Source organism: Oenanthe melanoleuca, chromosome 15 (assembly GCF_029582105.1).
Source record: "Oenanthe melanoleuca isolate GR-GAL-2019-014 chromosome 15, OMel1.0, whole genome shotgun sequence".
NCBI lineage: Eukaryota > Metazoa > Chordata > Aves > Passeriformes > Muscicapidae > Oenanthe > Oenanthe melanoleuca.
Genome location: NC_079349.1, coordinates 8674268 through 8687692, shown reverse-complemented (window position 1 = coordinate 8687692; position 13425 = coordinate 8674268). Strand labels below are relative to the sequence as shown.

The 13425-nt window shown below is 41.3% G+C and overlaps 1 protein-coding gene across 1 annotated transcript in view; it reads right to left on the bottom strand.

The window, feature by feature from the left end:
• The window catches only part of MED13L (mediator complex subunit 13L), a 167351-nt gene that overhangs the window by 137512 nt on the left and 16414 nt on the right, over positions 1-13425 (bottom strand). Inside the window, exon 2 of the mRNA XM_056504092.1 lies at positions 10691-10928. Coding sequence (XP_056360067.1) covers positions 10691-10928 — 238 coding nt within the window. The remainder of the gene's footprint in view (positions 1-10690; positions 10929-13425) is intronic.

Sequence of the window (13425 nt, the reverse complement as noted above, 5' to 3'; positions counted from 1 at the left end):
ATTCACATTAAACTCAAAAGTCACTTATTTGTAAGACAGTAATGGTGATTTTGGGTTTTTTTAATACAAATATATATCTGGTGTACCTGTAAGCATCAGGATCTTTTGTCTCTGCTGTTGCCACAATATAATCTGAGCCCTTGAATGTGAGCAGTGTTTCACCTCCAGGCTCAGCCATCCTACAGAAGTTGTCTGGGACATGACAAACGAACAGTGCTGAGTGTAATGTTTGCCCACCAATTACCCTTTTATGGGCTCACTGAGAACCTCCCAGGACAAGGCCAACCAGGAACCCCTATCCCAAAAGGGGAGGGATTAGGAATTTGAGTACTAGAGTACATTTCTTTTGAGACTAAGCAGTAACAGTCTTGCAGGCAAAACATTTTTCTTCACACTTTCCAGGCCTTAACTGTGGTTTACAGCAAAAGAAATAGTAATAAAATAATGCTACCTGCAGTCTGGTTTAGTTTAGGAAAAAGGCAGAGAGAAACTGAGCCATAATTTCACATACACCTGGGACAGGGGATATCTGTCTGGAAGTTTTCCACTTCCTAGGACAGCTTCTCCAGGTACAAAGGCTCTCTGGGGAGATCTCTCAAGCTCACTGCTGTTTATTCCTCTCAGCTTTACCTCACCTGTTTATTAGCTCCTGAATACACTATTTCCCAAAGAACAGGAATAAATGAGTGGGAACTCCTCCATGGGAATAAATTCCATGGGTTTGTGCAGAGGATCAGAGGGCCTTACTGAAGCTGGAAGCACCAAAACCAGCAGAAAAGCAGCAGCAACAATGGTGACATCACTTCAGGACACCCCAGTTTTAGTGAAGTATTTCATTTATTTTAGTATGGTGCAGCAATGGAAATCTTGTATGGAAAATCCAAATTAGACTCCCAACTCAGAGTTGTTAGGGATAGCAGGAGAATCCTTAAGTTACTTATAAGTTATTCAAACTATAATGTTAGTGCAAAATAAAAAGCTTTCTTTCAATAAACCAATTACACATTAAAGAAAACCTATAAAGCTTTTGTCAGGAACACAGATTCCTCTTGACCAGCAGCCAGTAAAAGTTGCAGAACTCTCAGGAATATCTCTGGAAAGGGCAGGATTGTCAGTTAAGCCCTTCACCATTCTATCCCAGCACAGTCCAACATCACCTCCATCCCTTGGTAACAGCGGAGGACATTGTTCAAATACAGAAACCAACAGAAATCACATCCTTTTCATATAGAAGAGACAAAAAAAAAAAAAAAAAAAGACAGGACAGACAAATACCACACACTCCCCCCTCACCTGCCTTGGAGAACAGATTCCAGGGAATTTTGTTGACAGATGTAGCAAAGTATTGCATAGAATAAATTTTATCAAACTCCAAAGAGACTAAGAGATTTTCCTTCCAGCTCCCCACAACCATAAACCCATCAGACTCCAGGCCCTGCTGCTCCCCTAATGACACAATAACACTGTCTTAAAGCCACTCCAGTAAAAAAAATCCTGTACAATGACCCTTTCATCACCTATGACTGGGTGGGAAAGGTGTTCTATTACTTGTGTTTCAGAAGCAACCAGAATGTCATGGAACAACTACAAAACAGAATTGTTTTATTGAAAATCTGATATTTATTTCCTGCTTAGCCACTGCCACAGCTGCCACCTTCTGCTCTTCTTTCTAAGACCAAGTTTATCAATTTAAGCACTTTAATATAGGAAATTCACACTTCAATTTCTCCAGGAATTGGGGGTGCTACTTTTCCCTGGTTATTTATACGATCCCTATTAATTTGTTATAGAAATTTGAAGCATTTCAGTTTGACTCCTCGGGCTCACTGACTATTCCAAAGCAATGAACACCCCAGGATTTGGTGCAAATAGTGGCAAACACTGTCCAGGAGGAGCAGAGAGATCAGGGCAGTGAAGGTTGAGTAGGAATGGCTGTCAGGACAACCAGGGAACACCCCAGGTGGCTGTGCCAGGGCCCGGCCCAGCACTGGGCTCGTGCCAAGGCAGAGTCAGAGCTGGGAAGAGGCAGAGGCAGCTCAGGGAGCTCCCAGCCCTCAGCACTGGAACAGAAACTGAAACTGTGCCGGGCTCCCAGAAGCCCTGAGCTAAGGGAGCACAGGGACAGCTGCAGGGCACTTGCAGGACCAAAGCAGCCCTGCAGCCTGTGCTGCGCTGAGCCAGGCTGAGCACCCAGACCTGGGCTGCAGCTCCTGCTGACTCTCCTCAGCTCCAAGGACGCATTTAAGTGTGGATTACATCAACAAGGAGGCAAAAGCATTTCAGCTTTTGTGCCCACCTTGCAGTGTGCCTTTCCTCTGGCTTGTACCTTCATTTCAAACTACACAGCATTTCAGCCTTGGAGAATCAATTTTACACTATTTCGCTCAAAGTTCTACTTATCATTATATGAGTGACTGCAACATATGGGTGCTTGGTTTGGTTTTTGTTTTTTTTTAGCCAAGAGACTAATATTTAACTAACAGCACAACTCCAGCTTTTTCTTTTCCTTTTGAAACCCCCATTTCCCGTGAGCAAAGAGCAAAAGTAAGAATCCACCCTCATTCTTAACCTACCCCATATACTCAGATGTTTTCTGCTTGTTCCTCCTCTTCATTCCATACAGGAATATGGTTTTATTTGGTTCTTTGGAAAGGTCATACTCCAGCTTCAGGGCCCTGAGGTTTCAGTGAACATCAGGAACAAACTTCACATTTCCAAAGCTGCCTTCCCCTTATTTTGCTGGCTGATCACTGACACTCCGAGCCATGGATCACATCTGGGAATTGCCACATGGACACACTGCCAGGTATCCAAAGCACTTGTATTACAGATTACAGTCAAATCCCAGGATAACTATGTGCAGGTGTATAATGAAGCCCACTTAAAATTAAACTGGTCTCAGACTTGGGGTATAAGAATTCTGTAGTAAGATTTATGACTTTTAACAGGAACTTCATAAATAAAGAAAGTGACTTTCACGTAATGAAAACCATCTCTCTCTGAAGAGGAATGATGTGTTAGCATCAGCAGAGCTGTGTTTCAGTGTTTTCTGTTTGCAATCCAGCACTGTCGTTGTCACCTAAAGTTCATTAATTATTCTAAAATTGCAATTTTCCAAATGCAATTGTATGCAATTTTTAAATAATTTTCTTCAGAAAGTGGCATTTCATCTATTTTAAGTCTTAATTTTCCAGTAGAGCTTACCCAGTGTTCTTAGAATTACACAATACATGAAAATACAAACATTAGTAATGAGCCCTATTAACACAGATTTCACTTCAAGCTAACTTAGATTTACTTCACACAGCTAAGTGAGTTCATTTCACTGGAAAAAGAGATTCTTTAAAGGAAAAAACATCAACTACTGTGGCAGATATTGCCCAATACATCACTGAAAAATAAATTCTACTGATTGGATTTTTTTTCATTTCCCCTGCCTCCATAGCACTTTTAAAAATACAGTCTTTTAATGATTGTTTAATTTTCATATAACTAGAATATAAATCCTTTACATACTGCTTTTCTGCAGCTGCAGCATAATGTCTCATTTTTCATGGAAAAAAACCTAATTACATGGTTCACTGAATTGCCTGTGGTAACACACCAATTTTATTTACATTCAAAAGTTGGACTTGAGTTTGTTCTCAGCACTCCAGTTAATTCCAAGCCCATTTTACACAATAGTTTCCCTGGATTCATTAGTAACACCTCACTCTGCTATTATTGGGAGACATTCCCAGCACTTTCCAGGTAGTTCCACTTCCACAGTTCTACCCCACTTTAAATATCCTGGATTTGCTCTAAGACTGGCCCTGCTGGAACAGTTCTGCCAAAGGACCATCAAATATCCCTCCAAAAGGCAGCTGTTAATGTTGCCTCTGGAATACCAACTCCTTTTCTCACAAAAACACGAGAGCAAAACAAGAACTATTGCGTGGTAAATAAAATCTAAAGGTTAATTACTCAAAATTTCAACTATTTCAGTCGAACTGAGCTTATATTTGGAAAGCAGAAAGATTATGAGGAAGCATGTGGATTCACTAGAAAATTTCTTGGCTTTACCTTCCATCAGTGTCTTTCCCCTAAACTGTTTTCAGAAGGTAATTTGTTGCAATCAATAGGAAAACCTCCAAATTCCCAGCCACAAGTATAATTAAGATATTAATTCTTGAGTGATATAAATAAAATAAAACAATAAAAAGCATTAGCTTTTTTACATATGGTCCTTTGGTAGATTTCAGACTTTTTTATAACTTTTTAGGCTTTGATATTGCCAGCTGTAAGAAGAGGGAAAATGCACTATGTGAGAATGAGCCATGGAATATCTTGAGCTGGAAGGACCCACAAGGATCAGTAAAGTCCATTTCTTGACTAGAACCGGTAATGAATTCACAAATGCTACTTGTACTCATTGGATCCTGCTCTGAGCACTGAGATTCCATGTTTTGTGGAGACAAAACCACTGAAGGAGAGAGGAAATAAAGCAAAGGTAAGTGCAATCACAATTCCAAACAGGATGCTCAGTTTTATTTTTTTTTAAATATAATTCCCATAAACCAGTTTTCAAGTAAAAGGGGTAGAAGTAGGTGGTGGGAAGAACATTTATTTTTAAAAGAAAACAAATCAAAATAAAGACATCTCGCCCAGACACAAGGCTCTTGTCAACTTCATGTGTATAAAAGGAGTTGGCATTTTCCCATGAAGCAATTCCTTAATCCCAAATGATGGCATAATAACCTCATTTAATATGCCTCCTTAAAAGAAAAAGTTTATTTTGTCTAAGCTGAACTTCAACTGGCAATCACTGGACACCAATTACCAGTGTCAGATATAAGGGTCACAGAACAATTCTGCAGGCTGAGAAAGTAGGAATTCACTTTTCAATCCCATCTTCTTGCCAAAAGAATAGAAAAGTTGAACTTTGTTTTCACGTCTTTGGGAATAATCTATGCTAGGCAATTAAGAAAATGCAAATGACTTATCTTATTGAAAATAATCAAGCCAGAAACAGACTTTTCAGTAACTTAATATTCCAATAAAGTCTTCTGTCATAGGAACCAACTTGTTAATTCCACTCTGCGCTCAAGAACCAGCAATTAACTATTTTCAAATTTCACTTCAAATTATTAATAAGTGGTACTCAGCTGCTTGATATTCATTGCTGCCTTTTAAATGGAAAGCCTTCCAAAAGCCTTGCATTTCAGATCCTTTATTCCTTGTTCATGTGCTGCTTTTCCATGCCCTGGCTGCTCTCGTTCCTGCTACCACTGGGCATGACAAGAGTTCTGGGGTTTATGGAGTTGTTGTTGTAATTAAAATTGCTGTGATACACATCCCATGCTTTCACCAAAGCCCAGGGATCCAAGGAATAACCTTTGGGCAAATCCAAGGAAGTCTCCAAGCCAGCTGTAATGCAATTCCAGCAGCAACCCCCTCCCTTCTTGCCCACTGCCATAATCTCATAGTAGAGTGAAAAGACTGAGGAGCACTCTCATTTGAACAGCCATTTCATGGCAAGGGGGCTCAGTCTTCATTTCACGCATTGCTTCACACACTTAAAATATGTTTGAATAGGCAGGAACATCTTCTCATTCAATAATTAACGTATCTCACTACACAGAGCTTAGAACATACTCTGTAATTCCTGACAGAGCTTCCAATTCCTTGCAATTGTAGAAATAAGACAGTACCCTGCAAGAACCTTAAATAGGCTCAAATTGAAAGGGAAAGTAGATTTTTCACTACTTTATTCTCTTTTATATTTGTGGAACCAAAAAATAAAATTTTTTCCAAGTTTTTAATCCCTAATAAATACTGACAAGCACCAACTACTAAACATTTACAGGCTAAACACTGACCTTATTTAGAAGACTTGACTGGTAATGAAACTTTGAAATCTAGCAGCTCATAAGAGAGAATCGAGAACCCTTCCTAGCAGGAATAAAAACAACTACATTTAGTTCTGGGGCAAGTTGCTCTCCTCAGGAAAAATCCTTAACAAACAGAGCTGACATGTTCTCCTTTCCTGTAGGTAAAAAAATCAGCAAACTTCAGGTAAAGAAACAATAGCAGAAATTAATTTTGGGGTACAACCATGTGGGTTAATGTGGGTGCCATGCACACAGCTCTTCCTACAGGCAGTATTTTTCCCTCCACACTTTTATCAGCACCAGGGGATTACGGCTGCGCCAGCCCAATATGCCAAGAATTCATAAACAGGAACGAGCCAAAGCTCCAGGTTTTTCCTGTCACAGCTCAATTTTCAGCTACGTTTTTAAACTTACCAAGCTGCAAAGATCATGTGCAATAATCTTTCAGGAAAGACTTGCCTAATTCATTCAAGATAATATATTCTTCATAAGCATTTCCATCCAAATTCTTATATCCTAGTGAAATAGTATAATTTTTCTGGGGAAGTAGCTGCAGAAATTAATGGATCAAATGCAATATATCAGATGGAAATCACAAATACCTACCAGAATCAGTGAGCTCAGACACACAAGCTACTAAGCTGATAGAGGGATGTAGTTTTATTTAAAGAGTTATCAAACACCCAGAATTTATTCATTTTCAAGCTCCTGTCTCACATCCGGACAGCTTTCCAGAGCCCACCTCCAGTGCTGTGCTTACAGTCACCAATCTGTATTCTCAGTAGTGGTACACACCATAATCCCTGAAGCATTCCTGAGAACTCCAATATTCTGTATCACAAATGCAGCGAAGTGGAATATATCTATAATTCCACTACGGAGATTATAAACTGATAGACAAAACTCAGAGAATTCCAGAATATTCTGAGTTGAAAGGGACCTACAAAATCATCAAGTCCAACTCTTGGAGTGGTGTAAAATGTCAGAATAAAGTGCTCTTTGCAAAAGCAAAGAAGGGAACTGAGGAACAGATCTCCCTTCCCTATAATCTCTGTGGAACTCACAGGGTCAAGGGCAGGGGTGGGAGAAGAGAGAAAACCCAAGAGTTGAGTCTAAATTCTCTGCGATGCTCCAGATGGTATTTGGTCACCAAATGCGAACGAGAGCTCTGCAACTTGCAAATCCACAACATTCATGTTAAAAAAACTGCCAACAGTCAGAAACTCCCTCCTCTCCTTCCACTTCTTCTGTCGGATGTACAAAAAATGGATTTGTGGGACTTCAACAAAATAAGGCAACGCCCAACTTTTTCAGACTTTGAGAATCACTCCAGTTTTTTCCTCACTCACTGACCCCACCTCAATTAGCTTTTTCCACCCAGCACTGAATAAAGATCTTCAACCTCTCATCCAGTTTTAAATGCCACCACAATATAAACCAGCAGACAATAGTCAAGGCTGGCAGGAAGAAGCAATGTAGGAGAATGTGCAAGAGACGTCTCTGAAGTTCCCAGCTGCCTAGTTAATCCAACCACTCCACTGATCTATAACTGCTCTGCAAATAATTGTTTTTACTTAATCTCCGGTGACAGCATTTAATTATCCACAGTTTTGGAAGGCTACTACATAAACAACTCTCCTCGTATCTCCTGTTTACATCCAGTAAGTTGTTTTCCCTATGGCTATTTGAAATGCTTTTATTAATGGCAGATTTCTTGTTTACCAAATCTTCAATGTTATAAAGATAAAAGAACCCTTAGAATTCATGAGCAAAAAAGTTTTTGAAGTGCTTCTGAAAGCAAAGCCTCAGTTTGGACTTTTCCTCTGTCTACTGAAAGTAGTAAATACAGCATATTGGAGTGACTCTTATCCAGAAAAACCAAAAATTATAATTTAGACTTGAATTAATAAAACATAATATTTAAAAATTAAATTCTTTGAAATTCAATTCCCACTAAGTTATTTCACTTTCAAAGTACGAGATCTAGGCAGGAAAAGAGAAATCCAAAACTCTGTTCTCTATAAGAATTCATGATCTTACTAACAGGCATTATTCCCTAAAATTCCTATATCTCAGATATCAAATTTGTTTTGGATTTGCAGCATCAGATTCCTGGGACTTGTGCTCCTGAACATGTGAATACAACACAAAGTTCTGGCCATGGAACTCTAAGTCACAGTGACAATCCAACCTGTAGGAGCAGCATTTTAAACCAAAGCAGCTCATTTCCTGAGCAGGTTATCCCAAAAAAAAAAAAAAAAAGCATCATGTTACCCCAGCCAAGCTGACAGGCAAGGAAAACTCTGCTTCAGTAACTTTACTATTTTCTGTTTGTATGCCCACATGGAAAAGCCCTTTATATTTTCAGGAAGCTAATTTCAACTATCAAATAGTTCAGTATTCTGGCCTGTGCATGCAATAAAAAGCAGAATAAATTTGTTCCTTTTGCCTTCTGGCTGCATGAAGCAGTGAACACAAACTGTGTCCTTTGTCCTCTCAAGGAATCAGTGAACATAAATGCCTTGTTCTGGCAGAATTTGAGGCTCAATATTTTGTCAATACTGATGTTTGAACTCTAAAATGTACTGAACACAACCTGACAGCCCTATCAGCAGGAAAATGTACAACACTTACACAATTTACATCACTTTGAACTATATCTGATAAGTCACTACAAGTGTTTCAATGTGCTTTTAATATAGAACAAGGAAATCTATCCTTGTAGGATTTACACACGTGACAAAAGAGGAGTTTCAGATTGAATTCCACTTAAAAGTTACTGCTCTGAAGGCTCCAGCCTGGAGGCTGGAACACCCAGATGTGTCCAGTTCTGAGCCCCTCAGCTCAGGAAGGACACTGAGGAGCTGGAGCATGTCCAGAGAAGGAAATGGAGCTGAGGAAGGGTCTGGAGCCCCAGCAGGGGCTGAGGGACCTGGGAAAGGGGCTCAGTCTGGAGAAAAAGGAGGCTCAGAGGGGACCTTGTGGCTCTGCACAACTCCCTGCCAGGAGGGGACAGCCAGGTCGGGCTCTGCTCCCAGGGAACAGGAACAGGAGGAGAGAGAATGCCTCAGGCTGGGCCAGGGGAGGCTCAGGTTGGACACCAGGAGGAATTTCTGCATGGAAAGGGTTGTTAAACATTGGCTGGAGCTGCCCAGAGAGGTAGTGGAGTCCCTATCCCTGGAAGTGTGCAAGGAACCCGCGGACGTGGCACTCAGTGCTCTGGCTGGGGGATCAGGCACATGTTGGACTCAATGACCTTGGAAGTCTTTTCCAAACTAAATAATTCTGTGGCTCCATAAAATTTTGAACCAGGCAATGTGTGACAGTGATGCTTTGCTATACTCTGCCCCATACTGCACCCAGCAGAAGCAGGTTCAGCTGTCCAGACATTTAAGTGGATTTCCATACCTTCTCCACTGGAAGCAGCATCACATTGTAACCAAGATGTCAGATATGAACAAGCTCCATCGATTTACAACAGAAACAGAAGCATCACCTGCAATTCCCCTCAAATAAAAAGACACTTTAGGCCCATCTACTGTATTTGAAATATTAAATAAACTATATTTCACTAAGAGAAAAGCATATATTATTAAAGCTTTGCTGGGTAAGTAGAAATATTACCGATTCCCTCATTCAAAACAGGTGCCTCATAAAAAATGAATGTCAGTGGAATGGCTCAGCACAGCACTTGTGAGCCATCTCTTTAATTATACATGATCATAGGGCTACCTGCATGGAACACACCCAAGGCACTCAGGCCTCCATATCTCTGATTTCACAGGCTCTGGTGCCAAATAAACAATGTGGCAGCCATCAAAGAAGGAAGTTTGGAATGGTGCTTAGAACGAGTGAAAAGAAACAAATACACCATAACCCAGGACTAAACAGTGCAGAGTACAGGTGGGAGATAAGGGACAACTCCAGTACACTTGAGAAACAAAATATTCTGTGTACTTGAAACAAATTTTACTACGAAGTCACCAATTCACCAGAAGGTTTAAAGGCCATGAGGATAAAAAAATTTTTGCAAGAAACCAGAACCTGGTCCTTATGATTATCTTGGGTTTTTTTTTAATTACCAGAACTGGTTAACTTCAGTCTTTTTCTTGCAAGACACAGATAATGGAAGTAAAATTCATACAGCCTAATAAAACACCTTTTAGTTCAGGCAACTACACACCACTGAAAAGAAAATACGATATACTGGATATAGTCAAAGCCAAACAGAATCACAACAGACACAGTAGAAGTAACTTTATCCTATTAAGGCTCCACATTTTGGAGACTCTGAGGACAATCCCAGTTGCATAAAGCCTATAATCACCAACTTATCACTGTCACCTCTGACCTACCTACCCTTTTCGCCTCCTGTTCCATTCACCTGTTGCAGCTTGCCTTGGATCATGCTCAAATCCTGCTGCACAAGCAAGGAGCAAGTCCTACCTCATAGATTTACGTGGGATGCCATGGAGTTCACCTGATTCTGCAGAAGTGATTTATTCTATCAGCTACTACCTTATGCCCAAGCTGGGGTATTATTATCATCATCACCCCTTGAACTAGAATCTACTCTGTTTTTAGAGGTTCCACAAAAATCCAAGTCATGATGTTGAGCACAGGTCTCCTGAGTTCGAGTTTCACTTTGCATTTTATCATATGGCAAAAAAAGTCAAATTTACAGGGTTTTTTTTATTTTCCTGTAGGTCTTAAAACACGAACTATGACAAAAATCACATAAAGTAGCAAATTAAAGCATTAAAAAAAATTCCTTTTTTCACTGGAAAACAGAAGTAATTGAGATGCAAAGAGTGGCTTACTGTGCAGCTCGCGGTGGATGACATCGACCAGGTTGGGCTCGTCCCCCCACCAGAATATCCAGAGCTCCTTGCAGTCGGGTTTGACGTCCCGGCGCCACACGCACAGCAGGTTGGCCTGCAGGCAGCGGATGAAGCTGAGCAGGATGGGATCATCCTGGGCTGGAGCTGAAATGATGGGCCCACAGTCCCCATGGCCTTCAAAGTTGTACCTACGCCATTTGATGCCTGTGAGTTCAGCCTATGGGAAACAAAAGAAGAAAAAAGTCATTGGATTACTTCATAATTTAGTCATATTCATAGTTTGTTTCATTTTCATTGGTTAATTCCTCAATTCAAGTTCAAAAATCTTTCTATTCATAGATTTGCCTTTATTGCCCTTCAAGGAAAAAAATGAATAAACAGCACTGAATAAACCTGGCTTACCCCTGCAATTAGATTTTCACCACAACGTGACTCCCTTCTATTCATTTCTATTCTTTTCATTTCCAACAGCTTATTGTTATTGTTATCTTACTGTCATCTTACAAGTCAGAAAGGAAAAAGACCAAACAGGGAGAGGGAATAAGGCTCATTCCCTACAGGCTGCTTGGAGGCCACAAGAGCTCAGTGTAAGCCCAAAAGTTGGCCACTTGAAAGTCACAAAGTACCATAGTACTTAAGAAAACCTTACTAGAAAAGCTTACTGGAAAAGCTAAAACAGCTTCATATTGTGATGTTACAAGTTTACCAAATGGGCTTTTTATTTTTATTTTGCCCAAATGAACAAAAGCAGAATATGAAAAGTTGCCATTTACTGCCTCTCAACCAGACAGAATTCTCTTATCAAGGAAAAATAAAAAGAACAGATTTGCTACTCAGATGTTTGGGAAAGGTTTTCTTTGGGACTGAACAGGTTCCCCAGGGAATGGGCATGGTCCTAAGGCTGCCAGAGCTCCAGGAGTGTTTGAACAACACTCTCAAGGATGCACAGGGTGGGATTGTTGGGGTGTCCTGGGCAGGGCCAGGAGTTGGATTCAATGATCCTTGTGGGTCACTTCCAACACAGGGTATTTTGTCATTCTGAGATTTCCCTCCACTCCCAGTTTGCCCCATCCCTGTTGTACCCTCCCCCTTTCTCTCTGCTCTCCAGCACATGACAAGGAAATCCCCAGGACAGTCTGGCTGTTATCAAACACAACTAGTGTGTGTGTACCCTGCTCACAGTGGGCTTGTACTCTACTCTCCAACCTGTTACCGCATTCCTGCTGCTGCTATTCCCTCCACTGCTTCACTTCCAGCATTCACACCATCCCTCGGCTGCCCAGAAGCAGCCAGTGCTCAGTTCCCAAGCGCTCCTGCAGGAGCAGCCAGCTGCTCTGCTGTGAGGAGTGAAACACTCCAGGGCAGCAGCCACACCTCTGATGAGAGAGGGCATTGCCAGGAACAAGGGAAAGAGCCAGCAGTAGCCACTGACTGTAGGAATGAATTTTTACTCCTAAAGAAAACCAAAGACTTGCAGATCACTATTCCTCCCACTGTCATCACCTATGTAAGGACATCCAACTTCTCCTCCAAAACCCAAATTCCCTATCACACATAGAAGGTTTTCCTTTTTCAAGTCCACAAACTTAGTCCGTTTACAAGTTTAAACTCTAAAATTTACTTCTGTCCACCACAGTAGCTGGAAGGAGCCTGACTGGTTCAAGAGCTAGCTGGTGAACTGCTGAGGAGCTGAAGGTGATGCCAACTACAGAAGCAAAAAACACAAGTATTTCTTTGATCTTGTAAATACATTCTCTGAAACAGGTTCACCTCATTTCTGTATACTGCCTGGCACAGCAGTTCCTGGGACTCTGCCTCAAGGACTCTTTCCACAAACACTGATTATCCACTTAACTGTCCTCTGAAGAAGCCTCACCAGGCACACAGCCACACAGCACAGCACTGGGAAGAGGAAAAACCTATGGAACAGTGAACAGCAGGGAAATCAGGTTTATTGGGTGCAGGCCCCCAAAGCACCAGGCATCTTTAGCTCCACAGGGCAGAAGAGACACTGCAATCCTATATCCTGCCAGCAGGACACCAGTCCTGGATTGCCCCAGCTGGAGGCTCCCTACAGCCAATATGGAGCTCTTGCACTCAGACAGAAATGCTGATCAGCCACCCAAAGGGTTGGGAACTATAGAAAAGAAAATGGGAAAAGATAGTCCAGACTGGCTGAGATACACAGCCATGTGCCACCTTCCTGGCACAATAAGGGCAGGGGAATGCAGGAGGAAGAGGCAAAATGGAAGGAGTAAAGCATTTTTTCCATAGCAGGATGCTGGAATTCCTCATACTCTAAATAACAGTCTAAGAGAAAGTGCTCCTCCAAAACATCTACATCTGTTCTGTGTGTGTCCTCAGCTATAGCTTGGACAAGGAATGGGCAAAGTTTCTGAAACAGAATAATGAATTCAACTATGAACCACAAAACACCAAGAATTAGTGCCAGCATAGGCAACCTGTGAAAAATAAAGTTAAATGTCTGTGCCATGACCAGCTAAGAACATATGCTAAGTCACAAAGAGCATGGAACAGGAAGATGATGAAAACCAAAACCAAAAATCCCAACTGAATAAAGGACCTTACCCAAAAGCAGCACTTGCTTGATCCACACAGCAAAAGTCAGAGCTCAGCTGTCTCAAAGAGAAGAGAGGCTCCTGTGGCTTCCTGCCAGCTCAGAGGTATCACTCCAACATCCCCTCCAAAGGAGG